The 19,383-nt window shown below is 37.2% G+C and overlaps 1 protein-coding gene across 1 annotated transcript; it reads left to right on the top strand.

Moving 5' to 3' along the window:
• The first annotated feature begins 1,189 nt into the window (after positions 1-1,189).
• dlec1 (DLEC1 cilia and flagella associated protein) lies at positions 1,190-19,323 on the top strand. Its single transcript, XM_065258120.1, has 36 exons — positions 1,190-1,443; positions 2,086-2,242; positions 2,487-2,680; positions 2,855-3,075; positions 3,969-4,050; positions 4,189-4,276; positions 5,748-5,921; positions 6,108-6,244; positions 6,317-6,409; positions 6,715-6,805; positions 7,227-7,389; positions 7,476-7,668; positions 7,747-7,820; positions 8,330-8,486; positions 8,568-8,661; positions 9,024-9,154; positions 9,252-9,410; positions 11,701-11,831; positions 11,947-12,100; positions 12,298-12,408; positions 12,503-12,624; positions 12,690-12,872; positions 13,696-13,754; positions 13,827-13,978; positions 14,058-14,173; positions 14,270-14,340; positions 14,785-14,993; positions 15,087-15,242; positions 15,329-15,448; positions 15,564-15,658; positions 16,417-16,504; positions 16,875-17,090; positions 17,197-17,364; positions 17,992-18,145; positions 18,327-18,441; positions 19,189-19,323. The coding sequence occupies exons 1-36, from the start codon at positions 1,372-1,374 to the stop codon at positions 19,313-19,315; spliced, it is 4,827 nt and encodes a 1,608-aa protein (XP_065114192.1). The 5' UTR covers positions 1,190-1,371; the 3' UTR covers positions 19,316-19,323.
• Positions 19,324-19,383: the final 60 nt, after the last annotated feature.

The raw sequence follows: 19,383 nt of genomic DNA, 5'->3' as shown, positions 1-19,383 counted from the left end.
GTTTGTGTTGGCATTTATAATCTTACCCTCCACCTACCTATATAGGCCTTCTGTGTCACAAACACGTTTAAGCTATCTATTTATAGGGAATGTGGAAAATAGATTTGTAATGCACATGTTACAAATGTTGTTAATTTGAATAAAACATGGTGGTTTTTCTAAAAACACACCTCATCCTTTGTCAATGGTACGTTTCTATTTCATATTTAAGTTTAAAGCTAAAACATATTTTTATATATTAAGCCTTTATGTGTGACTTGAATTGTATTTTTATTTATTTCCAGTGTTCTGGTGCTAATTGTTATAAATATATAGATTATTGATTTAATATTCAAACTACATTACTGTGAACAATGTAGACCGCTGTAAGAAATGCCAATAGTCTTCCAGGATTGTTTTGTGTCTTAAGTAATTTTTGTTCAGTAGTTACTCATATGACTTCACATACTATGTGTGATGACTTGGTTTTTAGGCAGCTCTTGTCACACCCTTTGCAAAACTGAATTTAAGGTATGCAAAGGTGTGCTTTGCTGTGATTGTTATTTTGAAGAGTATGAGCTAAAGAAGAATTCAGCTTGCGATGTAAAGATTGCAGTATATCAGTAAACATTTCAAATGTAACCACCATACTTCGAAATGTAATAGAAAAACTGCACTAAATAGCAGCCCTGATTGGATAGTGCAGATTAAGAGGTGGTATTATCCCCTTTTGACATCACAAGGGGAGATAGATTTCATTGATCTTTTTTTTACATGCTTGCAAAGAATGTTTTACCAAATATAAGTTACTGGGTTGTTCTTTTTTACATTTTCTAGGTTAATTGAAGCAATGGGGACCCAATTATAGCACTTAAACATGGAAAAGGTCAGATTTTCATGATATGTGCCCTTTAATGCCACCCATAATACACATACAGTAGCCTATGTAGCTGACTTTATATTTTAGGACGGGGATCCCTCTCAAGAAGTCATTTGGGGCTCTTGGAATTATAAAGTTTTAAAAACTTTTTGTTTGATAATATAATATATAATGCAATGAAATTCTTACATTTATACTTTCATTTAAGTGTCTAAACCACTGGAGCCATTGTTATTAGTCACCTCGTCCTCTTCATTTAAATCGCAGTGGACATGAGTTTAGTAGGCGCGCCATGTCACCTAGTAACGACATCTAAACAAACATGGCGGTCACTATAAACAGTAAATGAAATGTCTCCGTGAAATCTTTTAGTTTATACTGTAATTAGATTTAGTTTTAAATGTGAGTGTTGTGAGACGTATGCATAAAATACAACCACAAACTTAATTTGCTAAGCTTTCTGCGCGCCAGCCTTTATTGAAAGAACTGAGTAAACACTTTCACAAAAAACGATGGCCGATGAAACTGAACTGAAAGCCTGGTCTGAGACCCCCACGAATCGACCCCCACCAGAAACACCTCAGGTAGGGGAATGACATCTGGTTACTGCTGTTGGTGCTTATCACAAATATGGCGTGGTGTGTATTTTGCATATTATTACCGAATAACATAGTAAATGCATAGGCTAGCTACTGCATATTCATAGTGTTAATATATGGGTCGAAAAATATAAAATGAACTAAACATATATCCTCAAAAAGATGTGCAGTACTCTTAAGACCGTTTAAGTTGTAAGCTAATATGAAGATATATATCCTCAAAAAGATGTGCAGTACTCTTAAGACCGTTTAAGTTGTAAGCTAATATTTCATAAAAAATGTCCACAAACGTATACTGGATAAACATTTATGTCAGTTTGCTGTATCCACTTGTGTTGGATTTTGATATCAAATCGACGTTGGATCCTGACGTCGTATCAAGGTTGGATCCTGACGTAGGATCATCATTGGGTCTTGACGTCAGATCAACATTGGATTTTGGGGTCAGGCCAAAGTTCGGTCTTGACATCAGTGCAATGTTGGGTCTTGACATCAGGTCAACATCTGATTTTGCCATCAGGCCAACGTTGGATTTTCACGTCAATACCCAATGTTGGGAAGATGTCAGGGTGAATTAAGATACTACATTAGAGAATCCATACTTGACCATTTTAATGTCATGTCCAGATACATTCTGAAAACAACACAGAGATCCAAAAGGCTAAAATGCTGGAGACGCACATCGTACAGGCCCTTCTGCAAGGCCCTGTAATAGAGGAGAATGCTTGCAACAAAATAATGGAGGAAGAGGATGATGCCCACCATCAGCTGGGTCTTGCCCCAGGTAAATTGACTTTACTTCTGTTTATGTAAACAAGCTACTTGTTATTACTTTCAACAATCTGTTAGAAGTCAGAAGTTAATCCACTACAAGTGGTGTATGGACACAGATCAAACTTGATTTGCCCATTTGACTATACAACAGTGCAAACCCCAGTTATATTAAATAATTTTTTTTGTGTGAAAAAGGAACAATTCTGTAACGATTGGGCATTCATCTCATAATACTGTAACATCATTCTTTACAGGCAAGTGCACTCCTGGCTATCTTCAGTCAACTTTCTCCTATAAAATGCACATCTGCACTGAACCACAGGATGATGGTTATACTGTGCTCCCCCCACCTGCACATTCAGCCCATTGCCCGTTGGACCGATCGGAAAACAAACTCACTCTTCCTTCCTCTGCCGACTCCAGAGCAATCAAGGCTGCTTCCACTAAGGTCTGGCCTTAAACATTGTTTCATTTCCATATAACAAGCCAGCAAATTTATTGTGTATATCTTTTGATAGGACCCTTTTTTAAAACCCTAAATCATAAAACCTGTCTATGCAAAACTTAGGAAAGACTCCCTGTCCTTTCTATAAACATTTGTTTTTATAATTTTTCACCCCAGAAAAAAGGCCAAGTGCAGAAGGCCTTGCGAAAGAAGGGACTCAGTTCTCAGAGTCGGGCAGAACAGATGACCGCCCTGCAGAAACACAAAGATCGACAAGAGTTCCTGCGCAACCCACGCTTTTTGCTCCCAAATGCCCAGCGCGGAGGAAAGTCCCTCATTATGCCATGGGAGAGGCTGGTCTATGGGGCAACAGACAGAAAAAACACTGGCAGTGCGAGGTAGGCTCAGCTGCTGTGTATTTTATTTGGTTTTTTATATAAGCACTTATACAGACTGCAGTTTGCTTTTTAATAGGAAATATAATAGAGTCTTAATTAAAAAACAAAAAATATAAAAGTAAGTAAAAAGGGTTGGAATAATAGACTTAATGCCATAAAGTCATTTTATTTTGTGTATCAAGTAAATGTGTATTTTGTTTTATATTGTTTAAATTTATTGTAAAAAAGGCAAAAATAAAGATTTTTATATTTTCATTTTTTTGCATTTCTTTTGTTCTTCAATCCCTAAAGCATTGTCCTTTGTTATCGTGCTGTTTGCATTTCCAACAGCTTTATTTAAGCATTAATGCCATAATATTTGTGCAGCTTGGCTAGGGGAAATATGATACACGTGAACACTCCAGATAAAGATCACGCCCTATTTTGTGCCTTGAAATATATTGTGATGTATTGCAAACCAGTAGACTCAGTCAGTCTACAATGCACATCACAAGCCATGCTGTATAATTACATTTTAGTCTCCAAACACACATCCGCATGCCAGGTGCTGGTAATAAAAGAAAACTGGATTACATAATTGAATAGCTGTTTCACCTGTCTGGCCCAACTTGAATGTCCTGTCCATGTAACTCTGAGAGTTTATTTTACTCACAGAAACCAATGCTATTGAAATGCATTGAAATGACATGTACCAAAACAATTTATGACATTTTCATTCAGGCAACTTAAAGTGGGTGCACTTAGACTACATTTTATGTATAAGGGAAAGTGTATTTTTGGTGCTATGTCTGGTCACCATTTTAAGTTCACAATTGTACTAAGAAGTAGATAAGAAGTTACTATGCATGTAATAAAAGTTTCTAAATTATTCCCTTTCTATCTTTTAACACCAGTCCTGAGGCTCCTGTCCCCATCTTCATTGCAGATCCACCTGTAATAATCTTCTCTGACTACAGTGTGGGACGAGTGTATGAGGTATAAACTGACTGATTATGTCTTTATTGTGGTCCGATCCGTCTCTTGCATGCTTACAATTTTTACTGCATGCTTTTAAAGGCTGACTCAGTCATTTATATGTTTTTAGTTCTGAGTGATGCCTCCTGTTTTCTGTAGACCGTGCTGGAGTTAAAAAACATGACTGCTACAAGTCGTCACATTCGGATGATTCCTCCAACTTCTCAATATTTTTCCGTTGGTTTGGGTGAGTTTCCTTGGAAGAAGCTTGCCTGTTAACCAGAATGAAAGCCTCATTTACAGTGTTGGCAGCCTGTCCCTGTTGAAAGGTGTGCCTTGACTGAAACTGTGACTCTTTTGCTGGTAGAGGTGTATCTAAGGTCTAACTATGTTGTATATGAACAAAATAATTCTGTATAAAATCATTTTAAGGTTATCGTAGGAATTCTGTCATTTGTTTAAAGCTGTAGCTCTACGTTGCAGAATAGGGAAACAGGGACATCTACTGCTTAAAGTGAAAATAACAAATACAGTAGTTTACATGTTATAAAACTTATACAAGTAATGATTTCAATATAAGCATACTACAATTTAAGAATTAGTAAATTTTCTTAAAATAAATCCAGATAATTCACTCACCACCATGTCATCCAAAATGTTGATGTCTTTGTTCAGTTGAGAAGAAATTATGTTTTTTATGGAAAACATTACAGGATTTTTCTCATTTTAATGGACTTTAATGGACCCCAACAATTAACAGTTTTAATGCAGTTAAAAATAGCAGTCTCAAAGGACTCTAAATGATCCCAAACGAGGCATAAGGGTCTTATCTAGCGAAACGATTGTCATTTTTGGCAAGAAAAATAAAAAATATGCACTTTTAAACCACAACTTCTTGTCTTCCTCCGGTCCTGTGACTTGCAAAAGCAATCTCACGTAATTTGTCATCACGTCAATCGAAAACTACGCCCCAGTGTTTACAAGTGCGGAGAAAGAGGACCGTTCCGACGTGTTGTATGTGGAATGATACTACTTAATGTCTTTGTGTCAGTTTATTGTTTAAAATGGTCCGCAAATGTGCGTTTCATATATGTAACACGTGACCTTTCCACGGCATTATGCAATTACGTGAGGTCGCGCTGGCTCGTCACACAGCGGACCGAAGAAGGGAAGTTGTGGTTTAAAAGTGCATACTTTTTATTTTTCTTGCCAAAAATCATCATTTCGCTACAGTATAAGACCCTTATGGCTCGATTGAGATCGTTTAGAGTCCATTGAAACTGTATTAAAACTGTTAAGTGTTGGGGTCCATTAAAGTCCATTAAAATGAATAAAATCCTGGAATGTTTTCCTCCAAAAACATAATTTCTTCTTGACTTAACAAAGAAAGACATCAACAGTTTGGATTACATGGTGGTGAGTAAATTATCTGGATTTTTTTTAAGAAACATGGACTAATCCTTTAATAGTAACAATTAAGATCATTCACAAAATGCTTTGTTTAAGTGAACACACGGTGTTTACTTAAAATTCAGTATTTACTGTCAGTTAATTTTGTTATAATGGACACTGATATGGTGGATATATTCGTTTATATCTAGATACAGTGTATCTTTTTTTGGTTTGAATTGCATTTGCATATTCTTTGTTAGTAATGTGATACAGATGTAGAAACATAAAATAAGAAGTATAGTGTAACAGATGTTTTTGTTTCAAAGGCAAGTTCCCCGGTGAGGGAGGAATGGTAGCTCCTGGTATGAGCTGTCAGTATATGGTACGCTTTGCTCCAGACTCTCTGGCCGATTATGAGGACATCCTTGTGGCGGAAACACAATCTCTGTATCCCCTTATTATACCAGTGGAGGCTCACAGACCCCCTCCAATACTGACTTGTGAGTCAACATCGACATAAAGCGCCTTCAAAATCTAATTCATTAATAAAACTGGTTGTTCTGGCTTTTACCCTTTTGAAAAGCTTCCAGAAAAGGTTTTACCATGATTGGCTGACAGCATGTCATTATATTTGGCAGAAATGGCCTTATTTATTATTTAATTCAGTTTATTTTTTTGTTCCTCAGTACCTGCAGTCATAGACTGTGGTTATTGCCTGGCAGGAGGGGTGAAGTTCATAGAGGTTTTCTGTCGGAATGATGGCCTGAGTGCTGGAACATTCTGCACAATGCCTAAAAAACAGTGGCCTGCCTCCAGCCTCAGGGTAAGCAACCTTAAATAAACCTCAGTGAATTCAATTTGTGTATCTTTACCTCCTCAAAACTTCTTCTCTCAGTCTGCAGTGAAGGCCACTTTTGCAGAACATCCTCCTTTTGCCATCAGCCCTTCTCTTTTTGGTCTGCTACCAGGACAGGCCATTGTCATAGAGGTGAGATCTTTCACATTAAAAATACGTTTACAATATGATTTAAGATCAATTAATCATAGATATACATAATGTTTACTTAATAACAATAACAATAGTTACATTTTATATACAGTGTACATTTTACATTTTTGTATCACAAAGCAACTTGCAGAGTAAGAGACAAAATAAATATGTTTAAAACTAAATTTCCTCCTAAAAGAGTGACAAGCCATGCAGATACAGTTAAGAATTTATTAGAAATAATATAGCTCAAATGTGCGTGGCGTCTGGTGGCTAAACATGTTTGGATTTGTTTTAATGTTTAGGTTGTTTTTTTCCCCACTACGGCTGAGCACTGTGCGCAGGATTTTACCATTGTCTGTGACAACTGCCAGGTGAAAGATATTACCCTTAAAGGTAGGGATTGAATTCAGCTTTAAAGGGATAGTTCACCCAAAAATGAAATTTTGTCATCATTTACTCACACTCAAGTTGTTTAAAACCTGTATAAATTTCTTTGTTCTGCTGAACATAAAGAGAAATGTTTTTAACAGATCAGGGGTACCATTCACTTCCATAGTATAATTTTTTCCTACTATGAAAGTCAATGGTGCCCCAGTTTTGCTTTGTTATAAACATTCTTCAAAATATCTCTTTTGTGTTTAGCAGAACAAAATAATATATTAAGGTTTGGAAGTATATGATGACAAAATCTTCGTTTTTCAGTAAACTATCCCTTTTTGTTACATATATACACAGTGAAATTAAATTTAAGTGAGCATCATTACAGTAGTGAAATGTCAGTAGGAAATCAATGAAAACCAACAAACTTTTTCAGGTACAGGTCAACTGGTCGCAGTTGAATTGGTTTCAGTATCTGGTGGAGAAGATCAGATTCGATTTGGGGAGCTGTCTGATCTCACGGCTGATCATTTTGTGCGGTTCAATTCGACCAATCCACTTTCCACCCTTCATAAGACGGTCATCATAAAAAATCATGCGTGAGTTCCTTTTCCACTTTATGAAATAACAGAACGGTTGTGTAAGCCGTCCGTACAGATGTAAATAAACATGCGCTTCTTTGTAGACACTTAGAGCTCCCGTTCCACTGGCAGATCATGAAGCCCAATCTTCAATCTCTGTTTCCTGGAGAAACTCCAGACCCCGTCACCATCCAGCATCATGTTGATACAGACAGCGTGTTCAGTATCAGGCCAGACATGGGCATCCTGGCTCCTGCACAGGAACATGAGTTCCTGCTCACATACTCTCCCCATGCCGTATGTGAACTTACACATATATAAACACTTATAGAAGCAGACAGATGTATACATGTTATCTTTTTCCTTCTCTTGTAGCTAAAAGACTACCACAGTGTATGTTACTTGCAAATCAAGGATGTTCCGGATCTACAGGGAGTCAATAAGAATGGGTAAAATTAAGGATTTCTTAAGGGTGAACTGTGTCATTTTTCACTACATTAAAGGCGGGGTGCATGCTTTTTGAAAAACAATTTGAAAAAGAGAGTCGGGTCTATCAAAGGAAGGTCGAGATTCTATTGGGGTAGGGGTGTGTTTATTTAGGTGATTTCAACATTGGCTTTCAGAGATCATGCACCCCGCCTTTAATATTACGAAATATACTATAAGGCAGTGGTCACCAACCCTGTTCCTGGAGATATACTTTTCTCCAGTATAGTTCACGTCCAACCCCAATCAAACACACCTGAACCTGCTAAGCAAGCTTTCTAAAAATGATAGGCCGGTTTGCTAAAGCAGGGTTGGATCTAAAGTATTCATGAGGGTAGATTTTCACACTTCACCTTTAATTTAGCGGATTCCATGCATTAAATAAGACAACTTTGTTATTTGAACTTTTCATTAATGTCAATAAGCCCAAATTAATTTTGGGAACATGTATATGTCTATGTACCATCTACAGGATGGGCCTCGACACAACACTTCATTTCAGTGATGTGACAGTTCTAGAGGTTGAGGTGAAAGGTTCAACCGAGCCATTGAAGATCCTCCTTGAACCTTATGCTATTTTAATACCTGGGGAGATTTTTATACACACCACAATCCGCAAGAAATTCAAGGTAACAAGCTGTTTACCATTTACTTGATTATTCTCTAATATGAAGTAACATTTTTATTTAGATTTTTTTTGTGTTTTTCAGATGTGGAATCATAGCAAGTCAGTCATTCACTTTGAATGGGAACGTATTGTGGACAGTCACACAATTGAAGTGGAGCCCTCTACAGGAGAAATAGGTAAGAGCATACAGCATAATAATAAAATAAAGAGATGTTTGTTTCAATAAAAATTGTGTTGTATTTACTCACCCTCATGTCTGTAAAAAACAACATGATTTTCTTTATTTTCATTTAAAAATTGGTTCTCAGGTATCTTATGACTTGATGCAACCGGTTTATATGTACACAAATTTAGTTGTTTTTTTTTTCCTTTGTATAATATAGCATATAGTCATAAGTACTATAGTATTGTACTATAATGATGTTATTTTAAACATTTGTTTTTTACATTCAGCTCTTGATACAGTATAATTATGTGTGTTTCAGTTCCTTGTATAAATAAATTGCTGATTGATCCAAACTTGTGTGATTACCTACAGAGATGAATGAATGCTTTGACTTGGAGTTGATTCTCACCGGAGGGAAACCGGGTCGTTTTACCTCCACGCTCCAGTGTCATGTTCAGCACCATCCCAAAACTGTAGGACTGGCCATTGAGGTCACATTTAAGGTCAGAGGTGGTTGGATACATCACGAATGCTAAGAAAATAGTGTCTTTGTTATCATTGTAAGTTATAGACTGTAATACATGTTGTGTTGTGTCTCAGGGGCCATGTTGCACAGTGGGTGTACCCAGTCTGGACTTTGGTTTGCTTCAAATGGGAGATGAGAGCATTTTTACTATCCATATCACCAACAACAGTCGGTTAGATGCTCACTGGAGCCTAGAAGAGCTGCCCAATAGACAGACACTCATCGAAGGACTGGTACAGCCCCGTTTATATACTAGAAATGATGTTTGGAGTTTTTTCAATAATAAAAGTTTAGTAAATAATAAAGCTTATCTCTTATTTTTTTTCTTGTTACCTAATTAAATAACATACTTAATTTAGATGTTATCACATGAAGGCTAATTTAGATTACCTAACAATGTTGTGAGTAATATACATGTATTAAAAAGTTGTTGAATTAAAAAACCATGAAGATCCTGTAAGTTTCAGAACTCTAAATTTGCTTGTTAGTACAAAAACAGCTTTTATTGGAACCAAGCTGCCAAAATGATTTTTGTCTCAGTATGACATCATAGTGAGACTAAAGACGTCTTTTGCAGAGGATCAACACCTACTTCTACATCATTGCCTCTTTGCATTACCTTTCATGTGATTATAACATTAGAAAAGCGAGGATTACTGTCGGATTCTTTGCTTCAGTTTACTGCAGATTCATACAAGACATAGTTTATAATACACAGACTTTTTAGAGAAACTAAAAATAAAAAATGCAATGCAGACTCTGTTGGCTCTGTCAGTAATGTCCCAACACACACGTGTGAGTAACAATGTTTTTCCCATGCATGTTTTTGCTTTGTCCATTTGTTATTTGACATACACTGAGATATGACATACACTCATTAAAGGATTATTAGGAACACCATACTAATACTGTGTTTGACCCCCTTTCGCCTTCAGAACTGTTTTAATTCTACGTGGCATTGATTCAACAAGGTGCTGAAAGCATTCTTTAGAAATGTTGGCCCATATTGATAGGATAGCATCTTGCAGTTGATGGAGATTTGTGGGATGCACATCCATGGCACGAAGGTCCCATTCCACCACATCCCAAAGATGCACTATTTGGTTGCGATCTGGTGAAGTGTGAGCCGTTTTAGTACAGTGAACTCATTGTCATGTTCAAGAAACTAATTTAAAAATGATTCGAGGTTTGTGACATGGAGCATTATCCTGCTGGAAGTAGCCATCAGAGGATGGGTACATGGTGGTCATAAAGGGATGGACATGGTCAGAATCAATGCTCAGGTAGGCCGTGGTATTTAAACAATGCCCAATTGGCACTAAAGGGCCCAAAGTGTGCCAAGAAAACATCCCCCACCCACACCATTAGACCACCACCAGCAGCCTGCACAGTGGTAACAAGGCATGATGGATCCATGTTCTCATTCTGTTTACGCCAAATTCTGACTCTACCATCTAAATGTCTCAACAGAAATCGAGACTCATCAGACCAGGCAACATTTTTCCAGTCTTCAACTGTATAATTTTGGTGAGCTTGTGCAAATTGTAGCCTCTTTTTCATATTTGTAGTGGAAATGAGTGGTACCCGGTGGGGTCTTCTGCTGTTGTAGCCCATCCGCCTCAATGTTGTGCGTGTTGTGGCTTTACAAATGCTTTGCTGCATACCTCAGTTGTAACGATTGGTTATTTCACTCAAAGTTGCTCTTCTATCAGCTTGAATCAGTCGACCCATTCTCCTCTGACCTCTAGCATCAACAAGGCATTTTCGCCCACAGGACTGCCACATACCGGATGTTTTTCCCTTTTCACATCATTCTTTATAAACCCTAGAAATAGTTGTGCGTGAAAATCCCAGTAACTGACCAGATTGTGAAATACTCAGACCGACCCGTCTGGCACCAACAACCATGCCACACTCAAAATTGCTTAAATTCCCTTTCTTTCCCATTCTGACATTCAGTTTGGAGTTCAGGAGATTGTCTTGACCAAGACCACACCCCTAAATGCATTGAAGCAACTTCCATGTGATTGGTTGATTAGATAATTGCATTAATGAGAAATTGAAGTGTTCCTAATAATCCTTTAGGTGAGTGTACATTTATGTTTTTAACCAAAATGACCCATATTGTTTTTAGTAAACATCGCAGCAGAATTTCTGTGCAATAATGCAAAACTGTCAATCAACGCGAAGGTTGTTAACTTCCTGGTCTTGAATGCGGCAAAACAGCATCTTTCAAAGAGAGGGTCAAAACCAGGATAAAAAATAGCCTATTACTTCTAAACTATTATGTTTTTGATGTAAAAATCATGTTAAGCTTATATGCAGAATATGCAGTTCATGACACATTTAACCCCTTCAGACCTGATTTTTCAGGTGTTTATTCAGTGTCCCTTATTTTGATTGGTTGATCTGCATTTTTATTGGTTTGAACCACAAAATGTGTGATGTCCATTCCAGTGGACGCAGGGTCTGAATGGGTTAAAATCGTTTTTTTTGTATGCATTTCTGTTTGTGTGTGTTTAGGTGGATATAAAGCCAAGTAAAGGTCTCCTGCCTCCTCTGGAATCATGCAGTGTGGATATAATCTTCAGAGCTCTATACTGCCAGTGCTTTGAGTCTGTCCTACAGCTTACTGTGCAGAATGGGACCGGCTGGTGAGCAAATGACTTCTTACTGACCTCTGCACCGAAAAAAAAATATGGAAAATTACACATAACGAAAAGAGTTTTACTGACGTCAGATATGACATTTGTGTTTGTTTGTCCTCAGTCACCTCTCTTTACGGGCAAACGTTCAGTTACCTCAGGTGTGTTTATTGGATCACAAATTGGTGTTTGCTGATCTGTATGTAGGAGTTCCACAGAAGGGCAGCGTTACCATATTTAACCAAACACTATTGCCAGCCAACTTTAACTGGAAAAAGGTGAGCAAAAGCCCCATGATCCATAGGGAGCTCAGTTCACTGTGTTTTGCTAAATAAGTAGTTTTGAGGTTCGAAAGCACACATTTGAATGCACATTTATATTATTAATACATGACTAAAGTTTGGAACATTGATCTTCTCAGTCATACTATTGGACTAGAAAATCTTTCATTTTCAGGGTATTTTCTCTCTTACAGCTCCAAGGTGCTCAAGCACATCTCTGCTCTGCAACCTTCAACCCATCTGCTGGCACCCTGGAGCCCAATGGCAAAACAGAAGTTTCTGTATTATTCACTTCTCATTCTGTTGTATGTACCATCACTGTAATGCTACAAGCACCCATTGCTTTTCACAAACCATGTCATTCATGCAACCCAGTACTGTAAAATGTGCTTTTTTCAGGAGGAGCTGACTGAAGTGACTGCAGTTTGTGAAGTGAAGGGAATGAAGAGTTCATTGGTACTTGGCTTTTTCTGCAAAGCCAAACCTCTCGCTGTTTCTTACTCGCTGCCTCAGACTGAATGGTAAGCCAAAATGACATTAAATCTAAACAAGCTTTCTTTGTAACCTTATCCTGTTTTCATTTTAGTGCTAATGAGGATGAACACCATCCAATCATGCTGGACTTCACAGAACAAAAGCCAGTGCTCATTGGACAGTCTGTTAAGCGACAGCTGTTGATAACCAATCACACCGCTATTACCGCGCCTTTCACTGTGGAGGTGGAGTACTTCACAGGGGTAAATTCACAATCATCTGAAAACTTACAAAGGTATGTATACGTAACCACCAGTGTTGGGGAAAGTTACTTTTAAAAGTAATGCATTACAATATTAAGTTATTCCCCAAAAAAGTAACTAATTGTGTTACTTAGTTACTTTTCATGGAAAGCAATGCTTACGGTACTTTAAGTTACTTTTGCTTTATTTTTTTGTACTTGGCTGAGGCTTGATCTCTTTTAGGCCTTGCAGGTGTTTTTTATGATCGCAAAAATGTCAAGCTCTGGCCTGCCATCTCCGTTTCTGACTCAAACTGTTTCCGCTCATGTGCAAAGAGTTGCGTTATTCTATGTGACTATTGGTTTAATTCTGTACATTATTTTATTTTTAAATTAAATTAATTACATTTTAAACAAGTGGTTTTGCATCTATTTGGCTCCCCCTACTGGCTTAACTTGCAATGTCATTACTGATTGGCTGACTTTGCTGCCACTCAAAAAATGTAGCCAATTATTTTAAAGTGGAGGGGCAGTGAGATGCCTGTGATGTCATAAGCATCAGTTTTTCAGATTGGGCCGTTTTCTGGCTTACATTTCTAAAAGAGAAATTTCTATGAGACTGAGATGTTTAGCATGTCTAGCACTTTTTGTATGTTTGTGAATGTGGGTAGACTACCATTATTCAACAAAGACAAGGTAAAAATGGTTTTTCATTCTCTGTCTCCTTTAATGTTATACATTTATAATGCGTTACCCCCTGTCATATTTTATATATATATATATAGTATATAAAGTATATATATATATATATATATATATATATATATATATATATATATATATATATATATAAAGACGACTGACTTTTGATTTTTAGATGCCCCGTTCCTCTCCATTCTGCTCAAGCTAAAAAAATTCAGCAGAAAGCATATGAGGGTAGGTGCAACCTGTTCTTTATTTTTTGGGAGGTGAAAAGGGAGATTAATGATTCCTTTTTGTCTCTTACAGAATTTGTACGCTGCCAGCTTGCCCATGGAAAAGGCGCTGCATTTTTTGTTGAACCAAACAGTGGAACGCTTGGTCCATTTGAGAGTCTAACTATCAACATCATTGCTTTTACCAATATGTGGGGTGAATATCAGGACAATCTCATATGTAAAGTAAGTCACATATAACCATTTTCATTTCTCAAATCAAACACTATATTTCGATTAGAAGTCTGTTATTAACCTTTTTCAGGTTGGTGACCTGGATCCAGCTTCTGTGCCGATCCAGATGTCTGTGAGGGGATGTCCAATTTACTTTCAGTTGATTGGACCACAGCCCAATAATCAGAACCATGGTCCATTTATAAGGTCATTGACCATAGAGGATACATCTGCATGTCTCCAAATATCTTGCTGACTTATTAGATCTGGATGCAAAAATGTGTTTATGATTGACCTTCACAGATTTGGAAGCCATGTTTCTGGAGGAGACACCGTGTCACGTTCTTTACGGCTCATTAACACCAGTCCTTACGGTGAGCTGAGCATCACATATGGCTTACAAGAAAACCTGAAAAATGCTTTTAAAACAGTGTCCTGCATATTAAGGTGTAATATAATTTTGTATAAACAATAAAGTATGAAATTGTTACATCTGCAAACAAATAATTCTCAGAATTAACTCATTTTTTTCCATTTACACATACTATTTACCATTTAAAATTCCTGGATTATTTTCAACCAAGTGTTGAGTTAAAAAGGTACAAACCCAACTGTTGGGTTAAATTAAATTACCCAGAAAATGTTTATACAGTATTTGACCAAACAATGGGTTGAAACTACCCAGCATATTATCCAATTAAAGTAATTCAATACACTGATACATTATAACAAAAATGGAATCTATATATTACATAGTATAAGACACACCATCATGTGTAAAATTTCAAAAGTTCATCTGGAACATTACTTGCTTTTAGAAATCCGCATGGACTGGGTGACCTACAACCTGGAGGCTGGAGATAGTAAGCTGATAGATCTGTTGGTTGCATGCGGTGAAGCATTTCCTCTGAAGGACGCTGATGGAAATGAAGTTGTTGGGCTGGACCCATGCGTCATGTTCCCATCATGGGATGAGAGCCACACCCTTAACAGGGAAGACACATTCTCATCCATCATGACCAAATCTGTGAGTCTTAACCAATCAATTACCAAAAATATTGAGATGGGTCTTTTATTGCATCAACTCCTGCAGCCTAAAAAGCTTTCCCCTGTTTTGTAGGATGGTTTTGAAGAGGACGAGGAAGAAAGTGATGAGGAGGAGGACAGTGGAGCTCATGTGTCTCAGGCCACAGGCAAGAAGCTGTTCTCTGTATTTCTGAAACCTCATGAAGGAAATATCGCAGATTACCCATACTGCATCACTCCACAGCAAACAGTAGGTCCATGGGAAAAGCGATTTCTCCTTTTTGCCTAATCCTTATTTGTTTGTATGGAAAGATATTTCAAAAAGCTTTATTACAGGTTGTTCCAGCAGGGGGTAGTAGCTCTATACATTTGTCTTTTACCCCTCTGATCCTGTCAGGCTCAACCGATCAACGATGTTTGGGTTATGCTCTAGGTTACATGAGCTTGGACTCCAAGGTAAAGTATGTTAGACTCCACTGCTCCAAATTTGTCATTCATAACAAAAGTGTCAAATGAACGCCATTAGTTTTACAGTGAAGATAATGGAAAACCTCTGTTTTATCTCTCTTAGATGGCATCATTGATCCCAGGTAAAGTGGAAAGAGCGCAAGGCTACGAGCTACAGCCATTGAGGTTGGACATGCAGGCTTATGTTAAACCTGCCATGTGAGTTGCAGTTGAGACTTACAGAACAATCAAACCTAAAACCACAGCCGTATATAGAGATCACAATTTAATAGATTCAGTGATGCGCACTTTTTTAACTTGGACTGGTAAGGAATTGCACAGAAACCAACCAAAACACAAAAAATCATATACCTGTAGTAGGAATCCCATTGCAATAACACACAACACAGTAGTTACCACAAAATAACCGCCTACTGCCCCGTTGCATTGTGGCGACACAGGCAACCAGTGGCGGCTCGTGACTGCTCATCCGAGGGGCGCTAATTCAAAATAAGTGTTTGGAGCACATGCACATGCGCCAAAGCCGTTTATGATTAAAGAAACGCTCACGTTCACAAAATACACGCAAGACACTCTCTTAACAGTAAACTCTGATTATGCATGAGATTATGTGAGTATCTGGCAAATGCAAGCGTCTCTTTTATCATAAACCCTTTAGACGTGTCTGCAGCAGGCACTTATTTTGAAAAGACACGTGATGCACATAGGATCTCTTGACGCGCAGAATACATATTTTGAAAAAAGGAACCACACACATGATGGGCTACATACACGTTGTGACGAACTTCGCATTGAGCGCCCTCGAAAAAAAGAAGTCACTGGTCGCCACTGCAGGCAGCCATGAATTTTGCATGATTCGGAAATTTAAAAATCTTGTTTTTAGAAAGCATTATCTGCACCTGTTACTCAGAGTAAGTAACTTTACACAGTAAATATGTGTGTGTGTGTGTGTGTAGTTTGTCAGTGCAGATGGAAGAAGATGCAGATGGTCTGACATTCACTGCAGCTGCCAGTGATACACTAGATAGAGAAACACGCAAACAGGTGCAGTCAAAACAAAATATATGTGACCGTATCTGTGACATCCAGGTTAAAGTCTCATAATCTGAATATGATATTAGGAACATCAAAATTTGATTTCAATCATTGATTTAACTTTAATTTCAGTATTTTAACATGACCTCACTTAATCAATATTAAATATATCAAGGTTATATTTTCACAGAATGTTCTTTACATTATGTAGGTTGATTTTATGTAAATCACAAAAAAAATACTTTAGCTGGGTTTTCACAGGCAGGGTCACAAAATATCCAAATTTAAAAATGAGAATATTCAAGTACTAGAGTGGCTGTTGGCAATGTAAGGGTGGAGGTAGGTGAACAGAATTGATTTGTACTTTTCTGAACCATAGAAGGAATCCAGGATAACACGAACGTTCCAGCTGAAGAACAATACAGAGATGACCTTGACTTTCAGGCTGACTACAAACCCTCCATTCTCAGTTCTTCTGCCCCATCAGAAGATTAAAATGACCACCAGCTCACCCCCTCACAGACACACACATGGACTGTCGGGGTCAGGAGAAGAGCAGATGTCACTTCTACTGCAGCCCAAACATGACATGCAGGTCTGTACACCCGTGTAAAGATCCCAAGGTCTTTAAACATCGTTTCTGTTTACTTCTCTTTATGATTTGTAGATATCTGCCACAGTATATGACTTTGAATCTGCAGGTTAAAGTGGCTTTTCACAATTCATCTTCACTCTTAAACTGTCTGACTGAATCATGTGAGGAATCAGATGCCCGGCTCTCTGCTACCCTTCTGTGCAATGATGCTGGGGAGAGGAAACTAGAGTTTAAGCAGAGTTTGACCATTCAGTACAGCAATAACAGTACACAGGTCTGAATTAATATTTTTCTATTCCATAGTCCTAATTCTTATTATTGTCAGGGTGAGCCATGACTAAAATCTAAATAATGTCTAGTTTTCTTTTCATTTGAATGTGATACCAAATCTGTAAAACAGGTATACTGAAAAAAATAAAGGCTGGATTTACTTAAAATATAGTGCATAATTTTTGCATCCATTTTTTAAAAGTTAGTATTACATGGAATTTTTAGCAATTCATGCAATTTCAAGTAAAACTTACTTAAAAAAGTGGATGCACAATTTTTTTGCAGTGTAGCTGTTTATTATTGGCTCTTATTTAGTATACAGGATGTTTTACTGTCTTTCAGTTCACTGAAAAAAATATTCATTCAATTTAATCATTTTTTTAGGGTAAGTGGTTGCAATCAATATATTTATGCTACATTCAAACAAAAAAATGTGTAAAATAAAACAAAATAAAAAACTTTTGTTTAAATGTAGTTTAAATAAATTGATTGCAACCACTTACCGTAAAAAAGTAGTAAATTGAATGAAAAATTTTTTCAGTGTTAATTCAGTGCGTAAGTTTGTAATGCTCACTTACTTTTGTATAAGTATGTACTTAATAAATACTGTCGTCTTTATGCACTTTTTCAGACAGTTTTCCTTTGCGCTCACCTGGCATTACCCACGCTGCACCTTTCCAGTGACATTGTGGATTTTGGCACCTGCTATGTCGGACAGACAAACATCAAAGAGGTGTACCTCTATAACAGAGGCGGATCCTGTAGCTTCTGGACTGCACTTGCAGGTTCAAAAATTAAGGCTTTGGAACAACATGCCATTCTCACTTTTACTAAAAGTCACTTTAGTCAGTTTTGGGAGGAGCTACCAGGCAATTGCATTAGCACTGACAAACAGTTATAACATTCTTGGGTTGCAATTACTAAAGTATATACTGTAGTCGAGCTGTTTTTTTGTTGTGTCTGTAGATGCTGAAGGTGAGAATGAGGTGTTCAAGGTGAGTCCAGACGCTGGTGTGTTGAAGCCACTTGTAGATCCAGCGCCATTCAGCAGACAGCTGTTGCAGATCAGCTTTACAGCCAGGTACATTTCACCACACCTGCTTTAAAATGATGGCTACTTATAGTCACTTATCATTAACCTTGTAGAAGAGATTATATTTAAACAATATTTAACTTTTATAAATAAAATGTATAATAAAGTAGAATAAAAACTAAATAGATGGCAGGCAAACAGTAGGTCAAGTCAATCTGAACGTGCAATTGTCAAAGCAGATGCATTTATATTGTTATATTCTTTCTTAAAGGGATAGTTCACCCAAAAATGAAAGCTTTGTTATTACTCACCCTCATGTCAATGAACCCCCAGTATCTTTGTTATTCAGAACCCAAACCCAGAGCTTTAATAAAGTGTTGTTTTATAGTTTTAGGATGTTTACTTTTAAATAATGTGTAACAACAGCGATATCTACTACAATAAATGTCTTCAGGACCCTTAAAATATATGACTTGATATATGACAAGTTGAGTGGAGTTATTTATTTAACACTTTTGGGTCCTTGTGAAGCTTGAAGGGTTTTCTTGTTACTATTGAAGTCGGCGGTGAAGGCTCAATCCACTCAAGTACCATGCACTCCCACAGTAACCAGAAAACCCTTAAAACAAAATTTTCTAAAGACAAAGACATTGGAGTATGAAATGACATGAGGGTAAGGAAATAAGGTCAAAGTTTTCATTTTTGGGTTAACTATCCCTTTAAAGCACTACTGTTACATTCCTATAACATTTATGCGTTGAATAGACCATATATTAAAGGGATTTTTTTCCATAGTGATCCGAAAGAGTTCCAGACAATCATCACGGTGCAGGGCATTCTCGGAGAAACTTCACTAATGCTTAAAATCAAAGGAAGAGGATCATTTGATGAAAAATTTCTATCTGTGATACCTGACACCTGATAAAACAATATTGAGTTCCACAAATAAGACAAATGATCTGAAACTTTTTAAACAAATGAAAATACTTT

The sequence above is a fragment of the Paramisgurnus dabryanus genome, chromosome 22 (assembly GCF_030506205.2).
Source record: "Paramisgurnus dabryanus chromosome 22, PD_genome_1.1, whole genome shotgun sequence".
Classification (NCBI taxonomy): domain Eukaryota; kingdom Metazoa; phylum Chordata; class Actinopteri; order Cypriniformes; family Cobitidae; genus Paramisgurnus; species Paramisgurnus dabryanus.
Note: the sequence above shows the minus strand (reverse complement) of the source record. Positions and strands in the feature narration are given on the sequence as shown.

Excerpts from the sequence above, each read along its gene's own strand:
- dlec1 (XM_065258120.1), top strand. The coding sequence starts at position 1,372 with ATGGCCGATGAAACTGAACTGAAAGCCTGGTCTGAGACCCCCACGAAT. Across the intron at positions 13,979-14,057 it reads AGGACAATCTCATATGTAAA|GTTGGTGACCTGGATCCAGC; the intron begins GTAAGTCACATA and ends AACCTTTTTCAG. Across the intron at positions 15,449-15,563 it reads ACATGAGCTTGGACTCCAAG|ATGGCATCATTGATCCCAGG; the intron begins GTAAAGTATGTT and ends TATCTCTCTTAG.